General features: G+C 39.9%; 2 protein-coding genes across 4 annotated transcripts in view; both read right to left on the minus strand.

The window, feature by feature from the left end:
* Positions 1-12,510, minus strand: part of syngap1b (synaptic Ras GTPase activating protein 1b) — a 117,199-nt gene extending 104,689 nt beyond the window's left edge. Inside the window, exons 1-2 of the mRNA XM_063879613.1 lie at positions 12,404-12,510; positions 11,448-11,553 (exon numbers count right to left, since the gene is read on the minus strand). Of these exons, the coding sequence (XP_063735683.1) occupies positions 11,448-11,469 (22 nt within the window). The 5' untranslated portion in view covers positions 11,470-11,553; positions 12,404-12,510. The remainder of the gene's footprint in view (positions 1-11,447; positions 11,554-12,403) is intronic.
* Positions 12,511-15,447: 2,937 nt separating this feature from the next.
* Positions 15,448-25,508, minus strand: part of phf1 (PHD finger protein 1) — a 31,847-nt gene continuing 21,786 nt past the window's right edge. Inside the window, exons 8-15 of one of the 3 annotated variants that reach the window (XM_063878641.1) lie at positions 24,691-24,759; positions 24,230-24,353; positions 23,635-23,702; positions 23,006-23,137; positions 21,213-21,291; positions 19,559-19,674; positions 18,892-18,978; positions 15,448-18,459 (exon numbers count right to left, since the gene is read on the minus strand). In XM_063878641.1, coding sequence (XP_063734711.1) covers positions 18,030-18,459; positions 18,892-18,978; positions 19,559-19,674; positions 21,213-21,291; positions 23,006-23,137; positions 23,635-23,702; positions 24,230-24,353; positions 24,691-24,759 — 1,105 coding nt within the window. In that variant the 3' untranslated portion in view covers positions 15,448-18,029. Of the gene's footprint in view, positions 18,460-18,563; positions 18,979-19,558; positions 19,675-21,212; positions 21,292-23,005; positions 23,138-23,634; positions 23,703-24,229; positions 24,354-24,690; positions 24,760-25,508 lie in introns of those variants that run through there. The other 2 variants (XM_063878643.1, XM_063878644.1) reach the window with 2 other exon arrangements.

A 25,508-nucleotide genomic window follows, 5' to 3' on the forward strand; every position in this document is an offset into this window, starting at 1 on the left:
GTGAACATGTTAGCAGACAGTTGCTTATTTAAACATTCAGTATCATGGATCAACATTCATATTTATTGGAGTGGGATATTCCTTGTCACCTGGTCAATGTTATTGTTTTTTTCTTGGTTTCCCATCTCATGAGGAAATACACTGCCCGGCCAAAAAAAGGACACAAGCCTGTGGGGGCAGTGCTATGATCTGGGGTTGCTGCAGTTGGTCTGGTCTAGGTTCAGAAATGTTATGTGCCCAAACAATGAGGTCAGCTGACTCCCTGAATATACTGAATGACCAGGTTATTCCATCAATGGATTTTTTCTTCCCTGATGGCACAGGCATGTCTAAGATAACAATGCCAGGATCCATCGGGCTTAAATTGTGAAAGAGTGGTTCAGGGAGCACGAGATATCATTTTCACACATGGATTGGCCACCACAGAGTCCAGACCTGAACCCGATTGAGAATCTTTGGAATGTGCTGGAGAAGACTTTGCAGTGTTCCAAATCTCCCGTCATCAATAAAAGATCTTGGCGAAAAATTAATGCAAAACAGAAATAAATGTTGTGACATTGCAGAAGCTTGTGGAAACGATGCCACAGCGAATGCATGCCCTAATCAAAGCTAAAAGCGGTCCAACGAATATTAGAGTGTGTGACCTTTTTTTTGGCCAGGCAGTGTATATTGCTTTATATGCTTCTTGATGTTCACCAGCTAGTTGCTAACTGTGTCTGCCTGCATATGAAACACGCTACAAAGCTCCATAAAGCCAGAGGAGGCTGCTGATGATTGTTTTATCATCATAATATAGCGGAATTAAAGTGTAATGAAGTTAATTCAGCAATACATGCGTTTCTGACTAATATACCCCGGAGGTGTGTTTATGTGAACACAGACACGTGTCACTGCAAACTCGTTTATTCGTCCCGATCACGGTTCTTAATGATGTAAGACACTATGAAATGATGTCACTGCCCACTCCCAGAGAGCTAACCTGAGGCCACACGTTCTGTCACTAATACAAACAGACATTTACCTCCAATGGAAGCACATCAGCGTTCACCACCAACACGACATAAGCAGCGGGCTTCCCTTGCACAGCAGCCATTCCTGCCAGATGCCATTAATGCAGATCTTCACTCCAAATTCATGGCAAGTTAAGTAAACGCGCAAAAGCTCCCTGTAGGGTCTAAGAAGTATGCTTGTGACAGAAAGATTTGATGGCTCAAATCTGTGAGTCTGCTAGAAAAAAGTCTTAGTTGGTATCATGAGTGGTAGATGTCTTCCTATCTTTAACAATCATGAAGCAGGCAAGACAGCTAAACCCATTCCCAGTGATCACCTGAGGAATACATGATGCATCTCCAAAATGTCTGAATGAGTTACTATAAGAATGAGAAACGGGGGGCGGGCTGCTTAAAAGGAGCAGGCGGGGCAAGCTCAGCAAACCTTCCCTGGAAAAATAAACATTTACTCATAAATTGGGAGATTCAAACCCCAGCAGAGTGAAGAACTCCATATTCACTGGTTCCCACTTTCTTGTCATTTCCTGCTTTGTTTTGCATTACGACAATCCAAGAAAGAGCCAATGCTGGGAGATTACTGCGTCTGTACTAAGTGCATGCTCTGTCTTTGGGGGACAGCTTGGCATTCATCATTCAGCTCTTCCGGGTTTCCCTACCATATATAAGCTCCAAGTCTCATCTCCACTTTTTGTTGCAGAGGGTGAGGTGATGACATCACTTTAAAGATCACACACAAACCCTTTCTTTGATTAAAACAGTAAGACAATAGAGTCCTGTTATCATAGCACTTTTTTTTTTAGCTAAAGTGACAGTACCCTGCAGTGACTGCTTATGAAAACAGACAGGCAAACAAGAGCTGGACACAGACTGATGAACTGAAGATCAATGCTAATCAAACCTCTGTTTTCCGGTGTCAGATCAAGAATCCCAAAAAAACACATACTGCTACTGAAGTTATACAGTTTTTTTAAATTCCTAAGCCACTATATTTATAATTGAACATGTTTTGAATCTACCCTTGTGTGTTAGACCTCTGCCAGACCTTGAAGTAAAAGGGTAATTAATAAAGCCACATGAAGCTATAGCAGTGTTAGGCAAGGTGTAAAATGCTGACTGAACAGTATGTTAGCACTGCAAGACATCATTCTAAAATCACCACTGTTCGACACTACATCATCTATATGTTATTTACACCACAGATCTAATATTCCTCCTTGAAGAACTGCTTGTGCCATGTATAGTTTCGTTTGAGCGTTTTGAGCACAGACATGTTCTATCCGGTGAGAGAAAGCAACCTAGCGCACAGTACTTCTGTCATATGTTCATTTTCCACTACATTGCATGTGCTACATAAAGCCAGGCTGCAGAACCTGGGGGTCATGACGTGGTGGCAAACCACTTGGATTGTAGTATCTGCAAGGCAACCTTTCATCCATAAATAATGCCAGTGTGTGCTGGAGCTGGGAGCAGTTAGAAAACGTTGGTAATGTCGTTTGCACAACACTGTGTGTGCAAATAGTGCAAGAGAGAGCAGCTCATTAGATGCAACTTCGGACCTCTCAGAAAGAGATGCACAAGGTGCTCCATGTTCATCTGTGAGAGGTTCAAGGTTCAAAGGTTTTATTTGTCATATGCACAGCATATACAACGTATATGTTGGCAATGGAAATCTTATATCCCAGGCTCCTCCAACAACTCAACATGCATAGTGCAAAAAAGATAAATACGATAATGCAAAAATTAGACAAGAAAATATATACAACAACAACAACAGCAATAAAGATGTAAAATATATACATGTGTAGAATAAATTGAAATGATTTAAATACACTGTACAGTAATTTAAATACTTTACACTGTTGTATGAGGAGGTATAGACAGATGCATATATTACGTAGAAACAGATATGTATAATATATAGATATGTGTACTATAAACAGATGTGAGTAGACATTCACAGAGCTCAGGAGTTCAGCAGTCTTATAGCCTGTAGTATAAACTGTCCCTGAGTCTGGTGGTCTACAGAAATCTTAACACTTACAAACATTTTAACAATAGGAGCAGTGGGTTAATCATACTCCTCTGGATTACTAAAGAACATATATACTTTATTGCAAAAAAATTGCCTCTTCTGTGCCATGCTCTTTGGATGGGACCATTTATTTCCTTCTGCTCTTAACTGGCAAAGGTAAATATTGAATGCTCTTGACTGAAGTTTGCCATTTCTAAATTTAAATGTGAGAGGGAAGTGTGAACCCCAAATTAAAAGTGTGGTTTTGGCACCCTACTAGCCTTCTCTCAGCACCATCCATTTCTACATGTCTGACAGTGCCATTAATCACAAACAACAGTCTTACAATTTGTTATTCAATCCTGTCCAGGAAGACTCATCACTACTCTGGAACGCTCGACTGGTTGAAGCTTAAAAACAAGACATCCAAAACTTCCTTACAACACTGTCATCACATCCACCACTCATTCTGATCACTAATATTAAACAATGGCACAGCTCCTCAGTACGGAAACATGCCTGAATATGGTCTGACAGTAGAAAAATACTCAAATGGTGTGTGGGACTGTGTGTGAAAAGGAGGTTAAATTTACCATCAGGTGTTGAGCGAGCCTGCTAACCTTTATGAGGTCCTTTGAGTGGAGGCAAAACACCACTACACACATATTACTACACAAATGGTATCAATAAACACACACAGAGGCACAAACACACTTGCCCACACATGACACACGGAGAAAAATAATGGAGAACATTTCAATTCTTGTGCAACTCTCAGGAAACAAACTATCTCAAATCTACATTCAATGCAACCTACATGTTATTTTTACTGTAAAAAAAACATATGATGGAAATACCTTAGTCAGATATCTAACAGAAAATTAGGATTAAATCCATTTAGAAAACTATTAATCATAAATAATAAATAATGTTTGTTCCTTCACAAAGGCCAGGGTAGGTCATAAGTTATAGTTAGTATACCTTCAGCTCATGTTGAATGAGGACCTTTAGAAAAGGTCATTCACATTCAAATTTATCCCCAAATATATTTTGTGGTCTTACATTTAAACTCGCAAACCAAAACGATCTATTCACAGTATAAACTTGCGTCATTGAGCTACCATGTTAATAAGTTTGCAACGATTATACTACACAACAGAAGAAAACATAGTATAAGTGTTGATCTGAGCTTTACGCAGCTTCCTGCTTCCTTCCTATGATAGTTTTCAACCTTTTCACCTTTTTTAGATATTTTTTTATCACTTAAATTGAATGATACTGATCTGGAGCCAACATCTACATTGAAGAAGCAGCTAGTTCCCCACGTGTTTGATTTTTCTGGTGTTATTTAGCTCTGCTGTATTTTTGTTTATCGTGCACTATGACTGCTACTTCAAACTTATAGCCACAGCGCATATCACTATAGCGCATGCTAACAGAAAATGGTTTAGGGCTGCAACTAAAGATTACATTCAGGATCAATTTATCAGCTGACTACCTTCTTAATTGATCAATTCATCAAATTTAAATGAACACTGTGTTGGACATGACATCTTCAAAAATCTTTTCTGTATAACCATTAATCCAAAGCGCTAAGAAATTCAATTTACTGGCACATAACATACACACAAAAAAAAATGATACCAGGTTAAAGGCTGGAATAAGGGAATGTTTGGAAGAGCACAAACAGAGAAAAGTAGAAAGTCTCGTCGTTTTTTTACATCTAAAACAATCTCATTATATACTTTAAAGCTTTATCTGATCTAATACAAAGAATGACGCATTTGATTATTGATTTATTCATTCAATATCTCGTCCCACTAAATCCTTTTTTGGCACACCTGGGGCTACAGCCTATCCCAGCATGCACTGGGCGGATGGCAGGACACCGGGCAGGTCGCCAGAGCATCACAGGTTGAACTCAGCAAGGCAGACATCCACTCACGCTCACATTCATACCTACAGGCAATTTGGAATCTCCACTCTGCCTGACTTGCACATCTTTGCAATGTGGGAGGGAAACAAGAGAAAACCCACACAAACGTGCACGCTCCGCACAGGAAGAGCCAAGGATCAAACCGGGGTCTTCTCGCTGTGAGGCGAAAGTGTTAACCACGAAACCAAAGCTGTGGCGGTACATTCATGACCACATCGAGTGCAGTGGAATAGCTTTTTACAGTCAACTATTACATGTATGGATATAAGATGCATGCAGGAGTAATGCAGGAGTAAATGGGGCTGCAAATTACATCAAATTCTCATTTCTTTTTGCAGATTTTTCTTAATCAATCAATTGCTGCTAAATGTCTGAAATCACTGTCAAATCATTTTCAATCTACAATGATCTAAAACAGAGAGAGCAAGCTATTCACATTACACCCCTTTCTCACAAAACAAATTTCTCCCAGAATTTATACAGGACATGCTCGCTGAATGACGGTGACATTTCCTAAAGATGGCAATCCTTTTAAAGTGAGGTTTGCCCTATTCTCTAAGGAAATTATTTGATCCGTCACACCCAACTTTTTACACTTAGCCATGGCATTGTTCCCAAAAGTGCCTCTTCGCTGTTACAAAAATGCTGTATTTTCCAGAATACAGCTGTTCACAGCTTTTGTATTTGATGACAAATCAAAATGTTTAAGGGGACAGAGGTGGAATATCATGCTGCTAGAAAGACATACATCAAATACTGTTTTTCACAACATAATCATGAGTGTCAAAACAGTTGTGATAATATGGCCAAAAATAAATGTTCCTAATTTGTGGAATAGTGTATCGTGAAGACTCCCATTGTCATGTGGAGGTCAGGTGAGTTGAATAGAGGCTTGGCTCATCCAAACTGGTACCAAACAAAATTTCCATGACCTGATATGACCGCTCCTCTCCACTGAGCTGAAAGAGACTGCAGCATGTCAGCCTCAGACAACCCAAACATGCACTGCAAATGCAAAATGTAAAACACTAAACTAATACAACACTCATATAGGCAAACATACAGTATGCACAAACACAAAGAGGCAAAAATAGAAAATGTCTGAAATGAATGGCTCTACAGGTGCCTGATTATAACCCCCAACAGTGCAGTGAGGTTCAGTGTGTTGTAGCATGCCAAATACAAGTCTGAGCAGTGAGCGCTGTATTCCTCACTCAGAGATTGATAGCCTGATACTGATGTTTAATCCAGCTTCAGGCTTCAGTGCACAGAAATGATTTTTTCTTATAATTTCAGAGGCCATTATTTTACAGCCTGTGGTAGTAGCTCTTATTTTTACTGGCCCTCGAGCTTCTTCCGGGCTAATTTAAATAAAGGTAATGAAATGTACTACTTTGAGTTAACATGTCAAAGGAAAGGAAAGAATCCCCCCTGTGTACGGTTTATACTTTCAATTATGCACATTATTATTGAACATAAAGGCTACTCAGCTATAGCACACGTGATGTGAAATAAAATGTGAGTTTCTTGTCATTTTCAATGGAATGTGACACCTTAATTCCAATACTTTTGCAAAGGAATAACTGTAGTAAATCAATGGACAAAATATTATTTTACAATTTAATAATTTCAATCTGCAAGTATAATTGCGAGAGCATTCAACAGAATGGACTACTAAAATCCCTTCATGCTGTGAATTAATACAAAGAAATACTCCATCCACCGGTCCCGCCATGACTCATACTACTGACATATGTACTGTAACTTCTCACATCGCCTAGAGTACTTTGCTAAAACATCACAGCTCTGAATCACGGGCATCCAAGGGATTGGATGACATCATGGCCGCAAACCTTATGAGCCAACCATATCCAGAGGGAGATCATTATCCCGGATTGGCAGCCCACTGATTGGTGCAGGAGAGAGGAGGCAGCTCATCATGACCTTTTTGCCGTGAGTGAATCCTGACAAGATCAATCAAAAGCCAAGGCATTCTCTCTCTCTCTCTCCCTCTCTTATTGAGTCATTCCACTCTGGCTTTGCACCAGAATTGAATACCCACCCACCCAAAGTGTAGCTGAATCTAAAAAGCCACTCCTCCAAGCGACTCAGTTTTAGCGGCCCCCATGCAGATTCCCCTAATATCACTAAAGCACTAAAGGCTCTTCGAGGATAAGGGTCCTGGTATACTTAACAAAATATAATTTGGGCAACAGATAGGAAGACAAAAAGAGACGACAATCAGCTTACGAGTCACGAATAGTTAATCTAATGAAACTGAACAAAAGACAGTGGAGTGACGACACATCTGCACTAAGGATTCATTTATTCTTTGCCAAAGATGAACTATTCAGAGCCTTCTATGAACACACACCAAGCAAGAAATTCTTGAGTCTGCAAGCTTGTGAGCAGCTTACCTTACACTCTATGCAGATGACTTACTATATTATTGGGCCCAATGGTCTAAGGCCCTAACTTTGATGAAGAATGCATCTCCGATAAAATGTCACATTATGTTAACATCTCACCCGGGGCCTCAGTACTTACACTTGTTAGATTATCAATGGGTCAACATGGTCCCAGTCCCTGGTGTAATACAGACATATTGAATGCTGCCAAGGTTAGCTATTGATTGACCTCCGGGGTATCAAAGACCTTGAAATGTCTGCTAGATAATATGCCTTTGAAAAAGCGACCGCTACGTACCACCCTGTGTGCATATTTATTAGATCCTTGAACAAGCTGATGAAAATATAAAATACTGTGTGAGCGCATTAAGTTGTCAGCCTGTTGAACGTTTTTTGACCTCCTATCTGCAGGCCAGAATAATGGCTGTGGAGTTAAATTTCCTCAATATCTTGACATCATTGCACGTCCTTGCCCAGAAAGCTTTAGGGATTCTTGAAAAGCTGAATGCACAGTCTTGTTTGACATTTAAAAGTGCTGACTTCACCACATCTAGAGGGGATTCGCCCGGCAAATGTAAATCGTCCATGAACTTGGGCAGGGGGTTCTTTGATTTGCGAAACATTGGATCACTAAAGATCTGTCAACACCAGTCGGGAAGCTCTCCGGCTGGAGAATTCAGCCCTACATGTGTGATTAAAAGCAAATCACTTCTCCCAAATGCTCATCAATGGTCGTCTCTGCTGCCTGTGCTACAGAACACTCCAAAAAAGCCACCGCAAACGCATCTCCAGTACACTCAGCACCCCACTGGAGAATGAATGGGCTTTCTCTTTTGACAGATCATCTAGTGCACAGGGCTAGATGAATCTCATGCTTGCAGTACAGTAATAGCCTAACAGATGATGGTTCTTGGCAGAGCCTGAGTAGTGGAGGGGTGTAAGACAGTCCCTTATGTCACATGAGAGAAGGAGAAAGAGAGGGAACGAGAAGGAGGGAGTAGAGGAGTGCTGCAGTGCATTGGTGGTGTGCTGTCTCTTTAACTATGGCCATGCCTGACAGGAGCTGCTGTATCAAACTACTGTAAAATCGACAAGGCCAGGGATAGCTCAGCGGCTGGCAGCTTGCTTCCATAGTGTCCATCTGCACTCATGGATATAGCCATTGTAGTGAAGGGAAGAGAGGGAGACATTGAAGAGGCAGTGAGGGGGTAGAAGAGCATGCGTGTGTGTAGTATGTGTGTGTGGGTGGGTGGTTCAGCATGAGGGGGGGTTGACAGTGCAGGAGAGAGAGAGGAAAGAAAAAAGAGATAGACTAAAAGGAGGTGTGAGTTTAAGAGAGCGAACGAGGGAGGAAAAAGATTTAGCCAAGATAGGAAGGCCCATCTCTGCTGCTGCTGCTGCTGTTGCTGCTGCTGCTGCTGCTGCTGCTGCTGCTGCTGCTTCTGCTGCTGCTGCTGCCTGCCTCCCACTAACTGCCTGTTCATGTGAGCCGGTACTTGGCATGACTGCAAATGGCTTGCCTGCTACATTAGCTTAACACACTCGTCAATGTGAGCTCAAATACAACTGCAAGATCGCTGAGGGTCTTTCTCTCCCACCCCTCACCCGTCATGTGTATCCATACCCTCATCACAAATCAATTTCACACTAATATCAGCCAACTTACCACATATTTTATCTGTAGATGTTGAGTCACTGTGCGGCATAAATATCACACTGTGTTACATAATCACTTTGAGTAACCATGGAGCTTGTAATGTATAGGTGGACAGGGGAGATGGATAGTGTATTCAGGTGGTTTGCCAAAATACATAAGGGTGCAACTGAAGACTGCTTTAATAATTGATTATTAATCTGGTTAATGCTTTGAAAATTCCCAAAACCCATGGTGTTGTCTTTAAATGGATTGTCTTGCTCAATTAAAGTTCAAAAGCCAAAAGAGATTCAGTTAAAGATATAAAAGTAAGAAACAGAGCAAATTCTTACAATTTCGCTTTTCTTTAAAATACATTTAAGGCGACATATGTTAACTTCTTTACTTTACAAAATAAATAATACACAAGATAAAAGGCATAGAAACTAAGTAGGTTTACAGGTGTCATTTGGTACAATGGTACAATATTGATACTACCGACACATTTATGAAGTTAAAACCATAAAACCTGCTCATACTGATATGCCTTATGATCCAGTTATCGCATGAATCCTCAGTTATACCAAATTGAATGTGACTAAACAATGCTTAGCTCCGACAACAATGTCTAAAATGAAACAGCAGTGTGCGATCACACAGAAAGAGAATTCAGTGCCATCGCTGGCAGGTTTTGAAGGTGCAGCACTGTGCTCACAATTTCCTGGCAATGACTCCCAGAGTGGGCTTGCATACACACACACACGCACACACACACACACACACACACACACACACACACACACACACACACACACACACACACACACACACACACACACACACACACACACACACACACACACAGAGTATCTCACCAACATTATGCAACCAACTTCTATAGCTGCACTTTCACAAGAGGGAATTTTGGCCATTATCTGCTTTGCTCTGAGCGAATACAAAAATCTGAGTTAAAAGGATCCGAGCAGGCAAATGTGCTCTCTCTTTTCATGTGCAGCTCAGATGATGACTCCAGGGTCATAGTTGAATCCAGGAGAGTAGAGCTTTTTATTTTGGTTGAGATTAGTCTCCATTTTGGTGGCACCCATATTGTTCTACAAGGGGTTACAGGTCTGTGAGTGTATGCCTGTCACAGTCACATGCCGCACACCTCCACTCTCTCCGTGACTACAAAAAACACACACACACACACACGTCCGTATATCAAGTTCCTCCTCCTCGTCCCTACAGTTTTTGACATAACAGGTACTCACACGACACCCCCAATCCTTCACGGTTCCTCCAAACTTTGCGCTGGCCGTTCAATCTCATCCCCGTCTCACTCTGACCATCACGTTTGAAGACTTCGCTTTTTTCAAATTAGCCCCTCTGAGCACACACACACACTGCAAATTGAGCGTTTTGACTGGCTAGATTTGAGGCAGCTCACTGCAGCACGCCTGCTCACATATAGCATTAGTCACAGTTGCAGTGCAATGATACCAAGGGGGATCTGCCTTTACCGTACACTGAAGCGCCTTTCACCCACTCACACTCGAGTATGGGGGAATAAAAGACCAGCAAGAATGAAGTAGCCTCTCATTCTGGTCATCTAAATATTTTAGTGGGTCGAAGTTTTTGCACACAGGAGGCAGGACACAGTCCATTCAGGCTATTGACAAAATCACCAATATATTTTACAAGATACTACACTACAGAAGCAGCAATATTTCATAAGAGATGGTTAAGTATTACATGTTCTAATCTCCTTGTACTACACCGACAGTGCCTATAAGAACATTATTAGCATTTTACACCAAACATTAAAAAAAACATTAAGTGTGATAAAGGCAGCATATAACTTCATAATAGAGATACCACATTGGACGAATATTAACGAGTGCCTATAAACTCCTTATGAGTCTGAACCCAACAACACCAGAGGATTATTATGGGAACATTTTATGCATATTACAGCATTTTTTTCACCATCAACCGTAAGGCTGCAAAGACATGGAGGAATGCATTTGAAGAGTAAACCGTGACACCAGCACACATGCATACCTTATTACAATACTATAATTGCCGCATGCCCAGGTCTAAACGGACACACGCTGTGCCGGATCCGTGTGTGTGTGTGTGTGTGTGTGTGTGTGTGTGTGTGTGTGTGTGTGTGTGTGTGTGTGTGTGTGTGTGTGTGTGTGTGTGTGTGTGTGTGTGCTTTCGTGTCAGTGTGTGGGTATCTCTAGGCTATTTCTATGTACCTGTCGGCTACGGTGCCTTTAGATATGCCTATTGCATATGATAGTGCCATAGAGACAGAGGGATAAGAGAGGGACAGAGAGAGAGAAAAGGAGAGTGAAAGAGAGAGAGGATGGAGAGAAACGGGGGAGGAGGACAGAATAGAAAAATGCAGTGGATGACAAACAATATAAAATATGTTGTGTCTTACCTTGAAAGGGAACATAGGACATGTTCCAACGGCATTGAACGTAGGCTTTGCGTCTCGGCGGTCCCTCGGTGCTCAGAAGTAACGGAGAACCAAATTATAAATAAATCTGAAAGATAAAAAATAATGCGATATAGTGCTATTCACAGTTGAAGCCGAAAGAGAGGCCAATATTCCGCTGCTATAAAAATTAGCATCATAATCCACGACCGCTTATAAAGCGCTCGGTTCCCGGTGAATAAAAAAATACAGGATGCAGAAATATGTGTGTGCGTGTGTGTGTGTGTGCGTGTGTGTTTATTTGCACGCTGCTGTTAAGGTGTGAGGGTGAAACGAGAGAGAGAGAGAGAGAGAGAGAGAGAGAGAAAGAGAGAGAGAGAAGTGGGTGGACGATCGAGCACAACGTGTGTGTGTGTGTGTGTGTGTGTGTGTGTGTGTGTGTGTGTGTGTGTGTGTGTGTGTGTGTGTGTGTGTGTGTGTGCGTGCGTGCGTGTGTGAGAGCGCACGATTACCAATATCTATAACCTCTCTTTAGCCTATGCATTTTACATTATGTGATCTGCTCTTTGGAAAAAGGATATTATGAAAATGTTGCAGTGAGTGTAAATTCATTGTACTGCTTGAGGCTACGCGTGTGTGTGTGTGTGTGTGTGTGTGTGTGTGTGTGTGTGTGTGTGTGTGTGTGTGTGTGTGTGTGTGTGTGTGTGTGTGTCCCCAAAAGATAGCTTTACAGTTTAACATACCATGATTTACTGACTCTATTGCAAATACCTATAAGGTTCCTTTTTAAAATGTAAGATTTAATTAGCCTTCATTTATCCACAATTAAATCAAATTTAAGCAATACTTTTGCGTCCCTGACAATACTATTGAGTCTTTTCATTACTACAGGTGATTAAATATGGGTTAATACATGAACAACACCTAACGTTTGGGTCTTAAAACTTTGCCTTACATACCTGTTGAAAACATTCTAACTGCTGACTACTGTTGACAGCATCCGGAAGTGATAATGATTGTTTAAAACTTTAAAGTTGGATTCTACTGGAGTACAAACACGTTGGTTGACTTGTGTTCATAAAGGCAAACATGCGACGCTGGATTTGAGACGCACATGACTAAACAGAGGAACTGCATAAAGTGAGAAACTGCAGAGCCAAAATGGCGCCCTGAGAAGGAGTATGGTGCTTTCAGGTAACATGGTAGCAATAACAACTTTACAAGTTAAGCTAGTAGCTATGAGATGTAAACATATGAACGACCAGAGTATTTGGCTAAACACGTCTAGTGAAAGTGGGAGTGCGTTTACTGGACGTCAAGGTTGTCATAGACATAGACGGTATATAAAGGTTGAAAGTTGTGGAATTTTAAAACAAACGTAATCAGAACCTATCAGCAATCATTGGTGCCTGTTTAATCTACCTGTCATAAGTAAGATGAATTCACTTCAGTTGTAATAAACCTACTGTATTCATCATTTAACCATAGCTAGACAACTTTGGCTTAATTTAACTAGTTTAACGTAACAGGCAAAAGCTTGGTGGTACAGGTACTTGCATCTTTGACACGCATCTCGCATCCCTTATATTCCTGATCCAAATATATATGGCACTTTTCCGTCTGTTGACTTCAAAACCCCAAAACAAATCCGAGTCATGTTGTAAAAAACACATGAGCAGGTCTAAGCTATCATCCCTCATGCACCCCATTGCTTCAGAGAGACATTTGAAAGCAGCACAGTGCAGCACCTGACTCTGGTTTAAATGTTGAGGTATGACCGCCACCTTCTGGTCAACACTAGCAGCTGCAAAACTTTCCAGTTAAAGGGTGACAACTTTTTGAGCACGGAACAGCAGGAAACGAGCTGCTTTTATATCCACACCACTCACCCACTGTCATGTGGACACTATTTCTGCAGCTTTCCAAATATATAAAAGAAAGGACTGTACTCAACTGAAAATAACAAAATGATCAAATGTACATGTGTTATACTGATCTAAACAGTTTACTTTGTGTTTATTAAATTCATAATTTCACACACCTGTGTACCTGACACTTTTCATATTAGGAAAATAACAGCCGTAATAATTAAATTAACAATGGCTCCGTATTGTTGAAGTCTCCAAAAATAACAGCATGCTCAATGCAAGAAGCCTAAAAACAAAGCAGCTAACAGATCAGAATCAGAATTACTTTATTTATCTCAAACTGGGAAAACATGTTCATAGCAGCAGCGAAATACAAAAAGAAGCAAAACAAATAACAAATAATTAGAACCAAAACATAAAAAATAAAATGAATGAAAATGAATAAAACTGAGAAATATACAAATAAGGCAATAATCAGTATAATGTAAATGTATGATGTTAAGTGTGAAGGAGTCCATGTTAAGTCCAGTTCACAAGAGAAGCTATGGAGCAGTGAGTTGTCTGCCAGAATTATTGTACAGGGTTATTGCAGTGGGCAGGGATGTTCTCCTGTGCCTGTCCTTGTGACAGCGGAGCTGTAGCAGTCTGTTGGAGAAGGAGCTCCGCTGTCTGTCCAGCTGCAGGTGGAGAGGGTGGATGGGGTTATCCATGATGGACAACAGTTTGGTGGAGAACCACAGCCTCAAAATTGTCCAACTGAAAATATATTTGAATATATCGTTAATTTTATCTTTTTTTTTTAGCCTTGAAATGTGATTGGGGATGCATGTTGAAGTGCCATTGGAAAAAAAACAAAGTAACTTTCCTCAAAAAGCTTTAAACACAACTACACTTAACAGCTGCAATGGTGGGATAAGAACATATCAATTGTTACTGCTTCTCATTTCTGAAAATAAAACATTTCTCAGGATTGACCCAGTATTTATCTTTGGATTCATTAATCCAAAGCACTTCCATTTATCTTGAAACCTCATTGTAACTGGCACAAACACAAAATAAACATCTGTCTTTCATATTGGCAGCAGAAGTACATTTTCTGCCAACAAAAAGCAGTTAATCTTTCCCACTGGACACATTTGGCTGTGATGTAATTTATCATCCCCATCAGATTCATTTAGAGGGATTCTCACCAACATTGTTTGATTACCACCCACAGTGGATATGATCAATGAGAAAATACAGACAGCCTCAGTCTAAGGCTGCCTTCAAGGTAAAAAGCTCACCTTTTTTTCAGAAGAACTGAACAGAGAAGAACTGTCTGCTCTGTGATGATCTCCAGAACAATAGGCTAATAATGTATAGCATGTTTAAGTAGTGCTTTAGAGATAATCTTAGAGCCGATAATTCATCTTTTGGTTAATAACGAGTGACTTTAATACTAATCAGACAAACCATAGTATGTCCTTATGAGGGAATTTAAGAACAGCTAAAAAAAAAGATTTATTGAAAAACAACAATAAAAACCCTCTTATATTCATTAATAAACAGAAACAACAGTATTAATTGACCTAAGATGCTTCTACATGTAAAAATCATGAAATCAAGATACAAATAAAAATAGAATTACATTTTACACTTTAGAAATACATACATCCTTCTTCAAACAAGCTAAGTTATTAGGTTCATCGTTTTAAGAGAGTGTAATTTGCAGGTTTGAGTCACATGATCAGCTTTGCTTGAAAACCCTGCAAATGATATAATTGATGACATTGGCAATTTAAAAAATCTGCCTATCAAGGTGCGTGCTAGCTCGAGCACCTTGCTCCTTTTCTGAACAATTTGACTGCATCTCATGGTGTCATCAAGTGATCACATGTGACATGACATGTGGTGACTGATTCACTTCCATACACTGATGAAGACCAGGAAATGTGGTTCAAATCCAAGAAAAAAAAAGAGATGGTCCTTGAGTTGACACAAATTCTTATCCAAAGGCCAAACAGGAGCTTTATTGTGTGAAGTTGTTCTGCCTTTTGACATACAGTATCAACTGAAGGGGTTTATGTAGTCTTGCTTAATTTGTTTGAATTATTTGAAAGTTATGGTGTATTTTGATCATTTTCTGCTAACCCTATCTTCATTTATACTACAAACATTTCTTCCCTTCCTTGTTAAGTTATAGTTCACGCTCCTGGTTTGTGCTTGGCTCAAATTATAGTACTGTTGAAAATTGAAAGGAATAAGTGGACTGTGTATAATACAACTATAGAGATAATGATACCCTGTTTTACCTGGTGATTAAAAATACACTTTTCGTGAGGTGAAACGTTTTTTATTATTCATTTTACATAGTAGGTGTGAACGCAGAGTATACATGAACAAACGTAATTTATCCAAAAATACATCAAACTGAACCTGGACTTTACTACAAATCAGAAAAAGAAGACTACCTCTACCAAAGTAAATGATGTTCCTCAATGTTCATGTTTTTACATCCTCCCTTTTTTTGTTTTTAACAAATCGGGTTGGGTTCCACCTCGAGTACAACCTAGAACAAGCACTTGACGGGTATAGACATACCATAGAAAACACACAAATACATTCATCACCTTCGCCTAGAGAGGTTCAACACACCCCTTCCTAATAAACTACAGTCAAATAGTCACTGAGGAGGATGAACGTTGCAATCAACATCATTTCACGGTCCTGAAATGTGCACTAGTTTAACAGAGAGGTCGACATTTAAATAAAATCTGAGTTTTGCATTGGTTTGACTATAACAGTACAAATGCTTAATGCATGTTTTGCTTTTTCAACCAAACCTGTAATAGTCTTTCCTGAAAGATAAAACTGAAATATATATGTTGTGTAAGTTTTATTGAGCAGATCCAGAAATAAACCTCTGTATAAAATATAAACTCTGAAACTTGCACCACAGTATTCTAGATTTATGTAACCTGTAAAATCCAACTTCAGCACCTCATTTGCCTCTGTAAGCACATCTGAGCAGAAGTCAGGCTTTGACTTATGAATTTGTACTTAAGTGTCAGGTTGTACCTTTTCAATTATAGACTGTTATAAACCCTGGAAGAAACTATGGGTTTGAGTTAGGAGTCGGGCCTGTCAGTGTCTCCTTTACCTGTACTGTTACTTTGAACGCAAGGACTGAACGCCCTACGAACTAAACCTGGACCTGAACTTGACCTTTAGCTGATCATTATAACACTCAACACCCATAAAAAGCAAGACAAAGGAACGCAATCTTTGAAAATAATCTCCATTCTGATGACTTCAGTTGTTCGTTTGTTTGTTTGTTTGGAATGTACAGTAACATCACAGTCCTGTTCTGATAAAAAGAAACGACTCAACTACGTAACTGGTCCTTGTTTACCCATGAAGTCGTATCTGTCAGCTGAGAAAGAGCCATCCTCTTGTTTAGTAGCAATATGGCCTCGTTCATCTATCTCTCGGCTGATTGGTCGACCAAGGTCAGCAGATCAATCGGCAGGTACACAACCCATTTAGGCACTATGCAACCACGTCAAAAAAATAAAAGTAAGTTATTCATAGCAATATATTGTGAATATATAATTCTATCTATAAAACAAAAGCCCTCTTGAGGCTCCTATATCTAATACGTACAGTAGTCTAAATGTAAATAATGTAACAAAATCTAACAAAAAAAATAAGTAACCCCGTAATAACATGTATACAATCTCTTATTAACATACGGTGATGAGGAAATAATATAAAAACCTCCAGATAATTTGTTGTTAATGAAGCCGGGCTGGGATTAACCATCGCTTTAAATGTGCCTTTAAGCAAGGCATTAAACTACCATATGGCAAATAAAAGGTCACTGCTTTTTGTCATGAGCCACCACCCATCTGTCGTCATGCCTCTAACTGATGATGGATAATTCATCAACGTTTATTTTTCCGGGCTAATTTTCTTTAACATTAACCCTCAGTTTTTGAATGAGCCATTTATCCACGAGTTGGTGTTTTCTACTGGCTTTTGTCACTTGCTCAAGCCCGAGATCCATATCAAATGCTGTGGCAAGTTGTTAAATAAAACAATTAAAAAAGAACAAAGGAGTTAAATCTTCAATTTTCTCCACATTTAAAGTACCCACTAATCATTCATTTGGTGATGAGAATCATTCAGAAGAGTTCTCGACTAAATTTGGTCTTAAAATCAGCATTTCAATGATTATAGTTTAATGCAAAGTAGGGTGTGTATTCCCATAAAGGTATAGCAATAGAAACACTGAAAATATCCACTATTTCACATAAAGCAAAGAAAAAGCAGTAATTCTTTTAATTTCTTGTACTAAACTGTTGCTTATCCCGTGAGGTATATCCAAATTTTGACTACAATTAAAGATATTCTCTTCTTGATTTCCACATTCACAAATTCTCCAGAGGTTTAAATGTCTTCCCTCATCACCGTTAAACATGATAAATGCAAAGGCATATTCCAAAGTTAACAGTACAAATATCAGAGAAACACTAGCAAAAAGGGACATTTAGTAACGAGTAGTGATTTATAATGCTGTAGAATAGGTGATCCTATGAGAGCAACCTGGATTTGCAACGTGTAGAGATTTTTTTTGTCCTTTTTTAGTTTTGTTTGTACTTCAAACACTGCCATGTATCACATAGAGAGTATTCCTGTGGCAAAACAGTCACTGCGTCTCGTGTTTACTCTCTGTGTGTCAGTACAGATTCACGTTCTCCCACTCCACAAGGTACTGCACCTTCCCGTCTGGTGTGACGCGCCTCGCCAAAATCCTCACTGCCTCCCCTCCTCCCCAGCTCCTGGCCACTGTCCCGTCTGCACCACCAACTACAACCCCCCCTGCTCCACCTCCTCCTCCACCTACGCCACCACCTCCGCCCAAGTCCGCCTGGTATGGGGGCATGTCACGTAGGATGACCGGCTCCACCTGCTTCTGTCCAGGCTGGTGTTGGTGGCTGTGCTGGTTGCTGTGTTGGTGGTTGTGTTGCTGGTTGTTGTGTTGGTGGTGGTTTTGGTGGTTGTGTTGGTGGTTGTTTTGATGCTGGTAGGGGTGGTGGTGAAGGCTGCCATTGGAGTTGAGGGGGTAAGGATAGCAAGGTGGCGGTACTCTGCAGGTGTCCTCCGCGCTAGGAAAAGAGATGACAGGAGTCAGGAACAGGGACTGAATCCTCTAGGTGTAGTTCCCCTTCTAATTCAGATAAGGAAACATAACGCAATACCATATTTTTATTGGAATGTTTTTAGGTTTGCCACAAATATACTGTTGTAAGTTACTAGTCTTGAAATGTGTACAGCCTGATCTATTTGTCATCACTATAAACATGAAGTAGACTTAATATGTTGCAAGGAAAAATGACTTTAAGCTGCGCCAATCAATATGTTTTATTAAAAGAATAGATCAAATGACATAAAGGAGGGACTGAACACAGAGAATTAGGTGGAAAGACAAATAATTGAGAATAAATGCTGATGTTTCTCCCTGGTTGCTGGATGTGTACTGTATGTAATCAACTGAGTGTGAGGATGATGAAGAAATTAGGCTAACAGACGAGTAGAACCTGTTGTAGTGATGAAGACTCCTGGAGAGTGACGAATTTCCATTGTACGTGGTGTGGTAGAGGGCATACATCCGCTTGGGAGGAGAGCTGTGGGAAAGATGCACAGTTGTTGAAGACAGCACTTGCTTTGCAACGTAAATCTAACAAAGGTTCATTCAAAGGTTTGGTTCCAAATAACTGAACTGTGAAAAGGTGAAAGTAGACCTGTCACTCACAAGGAGTAAAATCCTAAAGTCAACGATCCTTTAAAGTCTATTTTAGTCTTAATGTGACCATAATTTACTAAATCAACAGCATGCTGTATGAGACTGTAGAGTCATTAAGCAATATAAAATGAGATAATAAATCAAAAAGGTTATTTTCTTCTAAGCTTCTGTGAAATCTGACTTCTGAAATGGTCAGGGTAGAAGAGTTTTGTTTATTTTCAACATGTGACTGAAAAATGACAATCGAAAAAAAATCTGCTGTCAAAAGTGTTATTTGAAAATATTTTCTACAAAAGGAAAGATGGGTGATGAAGGGGTGCTACCAGTACTGGGCTGTGGTAGATTATATTTGGGTTTTCTGTTGAATTACACTTTCAAGCAACCTGACATGTTAATGCTTCTCATAACAGAGCATCAATTCATAAACCAAATTGGGAAATTGTAAATAAAACCCCATTTACCTTAAACTAAGCTCCTCCTCTGACTTCCTGGAGTTGTAAAGGCTGGCCCCTCCCATGTATCCCTGGCAACATGGCAGCAGCTCAATGGGGTTGGCAGCAACTGGTGGGGGACAAACCTGAGCACAGGAGACACAGAGATCGGTTTGCGCATGCCAACTTACAGGATTGACAACAGCTCTGATAGCTCCATGCTCAGACCTACTTCATAAAGTTATAGAACGCTGAAAACATTTTAAAACTGAGTTGATATGCATTGTGTTATTGTTCCTGCGTGGCCTTGAGGCAGATATGAATATAGAAATACACTAATAGCATTATTGAATGTGAGTCTCTTTATTTCTTTGCACATATATATACTTTTAAAAAGATAAAATGTATAATGTGCAAGCGAGTACGAGAATATGAATACGAGAATATGAATATGAATATGATATGAATATGAGAATTGCCTAAAAAGCCTTCAAGGGCTTAAAAAGTGGCATCTCCACCCGACATTATAGGAAATAATAACAGCAATGTAATAAACCGAATGTGTATGTATGTATACTAAACTTGGCATAGTTAAAGCATAGTACTTGACAACAACGCATCAATGGAACACATCATCTGTAGCAGTAGCTCATCCCATGGAGCTGGGTGTTGACAGACTCATGATCCATGAAAACTAAAAACATAAGAGCATCATCAGAGCAATCAATCACTGGAAACGTTGTCTTGGGGGATGTTGCATATCTTACTGCTGGACTGTGACATATGGCACAACACTTGGACCATTATCACTCCCTTCACTAGCATTGCTATTAGGACGACTGATTATTATTCAGTGGCCTTTGTCGACGTCTGTGCCTTTAAATGGATGTGCTCTGTCAATGATGCACTGCCGAGGTGCCTGCGCCACCTGGCCAAACTGTAATCGACTGCAAAGTGCACTTGGAAGTGATCCCAGTCTATACATATCAGCATTCCTTCCCATCTCACTTCCCCCATGACAACAAACCTGCTCCTCCAAGACGGACAGAGATTAGCATCAATCAGAGAGGCACAATGGTAGCCTGGATGTGCAAGAATGAAAACGAGAGCTCTGTGGAGAGCATTGTTCCAGGATTAGTATATGTGCACATGCATGGATCAGAGTGTTGTTTAGGAGGACACAATGAGCGTTCACAGTCAGGAATGCCGTGTATAAATAGTAACAGTAATAGTAAAACGCAATGATGACTGTGCCAGTGTGATCCGCTGGGAATTGGGTTTGATGAACATGATAAATGTGGTACTCAACTGCAGATGTGGATGAAATACATGAGTGGGTTTTTGTGCAGCCAGGTTTGTATTAAATTATACATTTTAACGGAGCCAAACGCACAGGACTTCATCTCTCACATGCCACCTTTACTCTAACCATAGACATTAGAGCATCAGCAGGCATTAAAGTGAAGCAAAGAAGAGAGGGAAAATACTGAATCACTGAGGTGTGCAGGGTGTTAAAAGACACGCGGACTGATTTAGACTGCGAAATGAACCTGCATCACAGTCTGACTGACGGGTTATTTGGATCGCACAGAGCTGTTTACCTGGATGCATCAAAAAAATAATCAGAGAGCTTTTGTGGCCCAGACCTCCCTCCTCGCCCTGATCTGGAGACAGAGGCACTGACCTGTGTCTCCATGATGCGACGCTTTGATTTACGCGACTCGGGCCCCCCCACTCTCCTCTGGCAGGGTAGTGACAACGGGCTGAAGAGAACAAAAACACACATAAATTAAAATACAAGCATAAACACACGCATTCAGTCCCAATGTGCAATGTGTAGTTTATAATTGTGTCTCCATAGAAGCCTAGTTTGAAATATGACAGCAGTGAGGAGACATGTTGAACGATTTTGATGCATTATATTAGTCAAATATTTTACATATAAGACCATCAGCAGGGAGCTGGAAATCCACGGAAAGAATATAATTATTTTTTCTTCTGCTTGAAATGAAAAGTGTCTCTTGCAGCTTGTCTCCGCCGAAGAAGACTTGTCGTCTAAAACCCCCGAGGTGGCCCCTAGAGGCTGAAATGTCCATTACAATGTCCAATTAGAGAACGCTGAATGAAATGAATTTTGCAATCATGCAGGTATTAGGGATTTAAATGCATATGTTTTCCTGGGGGCCAAGCTAAAGAAGGACCAAAGAGTGATTTAGATCAAAAGGATATATCCATGCAGTGACATACGTATTTTCAGCAAATTGCATGGTAATTGGAGCACTTTGGTAATAATTTGGAATGGTTACATGGCTTGCAACATAAAAATAAATGTTGTGGGTTTGACTCCAGCTCAGGACTTTTGTTGCAAGTCATAAGCCCCTCTCTTTCCCTATGACGTGCCATGTACTTTTGCACTGTCAGCTGTCCAATGAGCTCCAACCTTAGAAAAAAGAGATAATGAGATATATTCAGTAGCAAATTCAAAGAGAATCTGTTTCCAGTGTTTTGTTTCAAATAGTGATCATTTGACCTAAGGCGAGGAGAAAACATAAAGCTCATGTAGTGTCGGTTCAGCCTCTGTAAGATTGAATACCCTGAATTTAAAAAATCCTGACATAAAACTTAATTTAGTCTGGATCAAACTGTAAAAGAATTCAGGATTGAGAAACTGACCAAGCAAAAAGCAACACACCACTACAAATTGGTGCCAGCTGTTGACAGTGCAAACACCTTGAAATGATTTGTATATTACATTCTCAACAATATTTAAGAGAACATAGGTTTATATGTCAGCAGTGTGAGCCTGATTCTCAAAATATACATTTAGACAGCGAATAACTCTGGAAAATGAATAAACTAATAGCTGTTGCCTCATGTGGGCGGTTAAACATCATCCATTTGGAAGGAGGAAAAACTGACTTCACTCGAATTGAACTAAACATCTTACATTTATGTAAGAAAGAGAGGTGAAGCGATGCCAACCAAGAAGGGTGTCTTGCTGACTACAGGAAACTAACAGTGCGGCGCTATTTAGATGAGCAAAGGGAACTACAAGATAAATGACTGGAGATATGAATATTGTTTCCATGTAAGACAATGGTATACTTGTGTTTCAGAGACTCGAATAATAGGATTTTTGTTCCCTGCTTCTCTGCTAATTATTCCATTGTAATTCAGTTTGAGTAAGCCCCGGCTAAAAGCTCACAATTATTTAAAATGAAAAATGTCTCTATGAAAATCCGCAAGTTAGAGGACACACACACACACACTTCTGGATGTACAAACGTAAGCACACAGCAAGGCGTAACTTTCCTTTTACGGAATATTAAGACACTGATACTTTTGCTGCCTTATGAAAACTGCAGCCCTTTGATTTGCATGTGAATTGTTCATGCGTAATGACTATACGCCCTGTGGGAAGCCGAGAGCTGTTATTGAGATAAGAGCTGAAAAGAGAGGCGCTGTCCTTACACCGACCTTCTCCGGTGCGTGATGTTGATAGGTGGGTCCGTGATGAGGGGCGACGAATCAGACGTCAGAGGAGGCGGGGCTCGGACCTGAAGCCCAAAAAGACACTTCTTCTTCTTTATCTCTTTTCCAGAGACAAACCTGCAGGCGACATTAAAGAAACAGCTTCTAGAGTCTGTTGTTCTTAAAATATACCAACACTTAATGTGTGTTTTTTTCATGATTCCTCTTTGATGCCCAAACTGAATTTAACGCTGTGTTAAAAATTTAATTATTCTCCTAATGAAAAAGTAGACTCATGAACATTTCAAAGTCAGTGACTTTGCATTACATAAACATAATTAAAGCAGACCTTGTTTGCAAAGTTTAATGAAAACCAACTAAAAGCAATTAACACTGGCTAATGTGATTGTATGACAACTAGTTGTGTCTTCTTCTACAAAGTAAGCACCAAAAAGTGTTCAATTTCATCTGGTCTAATTGGCAAATCCTTTTTATTCAGTCATAGATTTGACCCTGCATGTACTAGGTTCCAAATCAAGGAGCGTTAAGAAGAACCCTCTGTCCATGGAGAGCTACTCGAAAACCCAGTCATGTGTGGTCGGTGTTTATTCTTCCCATCATGTGCGATGACTTACCTGTCCTTGTGGGAGTTCAGAGCGTTGAGGAGATTGTGACAGCGGTCTTGCCTTGGCGTGTCAGAGAGCTGGAGGACAGACAGGGATGAAAAATCAAAAGCTGTGTTTACACCGTAGACAGCCATCAGACAGAAAACCTTTAATACATAGAATATTTTTAGTTTGCAGTCGCTGACAGCAATATCGTTGATTTATATATAACTACTTGTTGCAACTTAAAAACGATGTAGCCTTGTGATGAGAGGACAAAAAAATGTGTAGAAGATTTAGATATTTTATCCTCCTGCTTATTCTCTATGGAGCAACTTTAGAATTTTAACTTGGTGATATCACACATTTGAGTATTAGCACTCTAGGTAGAGTACTCAAACGTGTCTATGATGCAGATGCTGGTCAGAATAATCTAGCTCATAAAAACAATGTCATAGGCAGTTTTTTAACTCCCTTTAAGCTGACGTAGAGGTCATCCTTTTTTTTTTTTACTTTAAAGTTTTGCTTTAATGGCGTTAATAGGCTTTAAGGCTCAAAAGCAAAAAAAGGCTGGCAGCATTTCACATCATTTCATCATGGTGCTTAAACGTGGAAATATCAATACCGCGCCTAGGAGCAAGGAGTCCCAATTCTCATTGGTGAAGGACAGTATTTCATGGTCAAAATCAAAGTATTTCCTCTTGCAGCACAGCGAGAGATGGTAGAGCACTAAATGAGCCAAATCCATCCTGTATATCAAAAAAAAAGAAAAACAGAATTGGATAATAAGAAAAATGTAAGATACCAAACAGATAATAATATATAGAATAATAATTAATATAATAACAAATTCTTTCAGAATGTTTGCGTTTTAGAGCCTGGACTGATATACCACATTTCTATTAGATTGTTATTATTCTAATAAACACAATTCAAACTAGATGTGAAATATACTTAAACAAATAGTAATTGCTTGAAATTTGAATAAAGTATGTTTTAAATGACTGTCAAAGAAACACTGCGTGAAATTGTAGCGTTTTTTTTAATTTGTTGCAAGCATTTCAATAAAGATATGGTTAACATCACCAGGTCATGGGTAGTCTCTGAATGGTCTCTGGTCCCTTTGTACATACTGAGCACTGGAACTGATAAAACCTTGAAACACACACATGGGGGAAAACAAAGAAGAACATTAGCGTCATGTGATTTTGTGCTTCCAAAGAAAAGTGTATATTTCACACAGAAGCTGCTTTCATCTTTGGTGCAGACTTCTTATCATGTTGTGCTTCATTGTGATTTTTTTCCCACTTTTACTTTCCTTGCTGTTTATATAAGTCACTCCTTTACAGATATTTTGTCATATAAATCAGTCTGAACTAAAAATAAACAGACAGGTGTATTAGTTTCACTATGATAACATGCTTTTCTGAGTGACCCTGAAACTCACACCAACACAACAATGTGTGCGCCTGTCCTTCTATATGCATGTGTTTGTGTGAAGGTCATTGGGAAAGATGAAGCGCAGACACGGTATGACGGCAGCACATGCTTACTATTCCAACTGTGAGCTCAGTCTTCACTCTTCCTCCATCACCTGCTCAGCAGATGTTGTACCAATCCGGCCTCGCTCTCCCCGACTGTCAATCTAAATCTAATCCCTCCTTTTCTCCCCCCCTCAGACAGGTTCGGCAATAACAAGGTGTCAGGGAGGGTGTAGGACCCAGTGGGCTAACACAGATGGTTAATGACAATAATGACTTAATGGATGGATACATTTTATTACATGCATGAGATGCAGCCTATCAGACTGCACCGCGATCAGCATCTTGCATATCCTTCCCGACATCCAATCTGAACAACTACCAGAGAGGTGATATGTCTGCTCTGCTGTCTGTCAATGTCCC

The sequence above is a fragment of the Eleginops maclovinus genome, chromosome 3 (genome assembly GCF_036324505.1).
Source record: "Eleginops maclovinus isolate JMC-PN-2008 ecotype Puerto Natales chromosome 3, JC_Emac_rtc_rv5, whole genome shotgun sequence".
NCBI classification, from domain to species: Eukaryota; Metazoa; Chordata; class Actinopteri; order Perciformes; family Eleginopidae; genus Eleginops; species Eleginops maclovinus.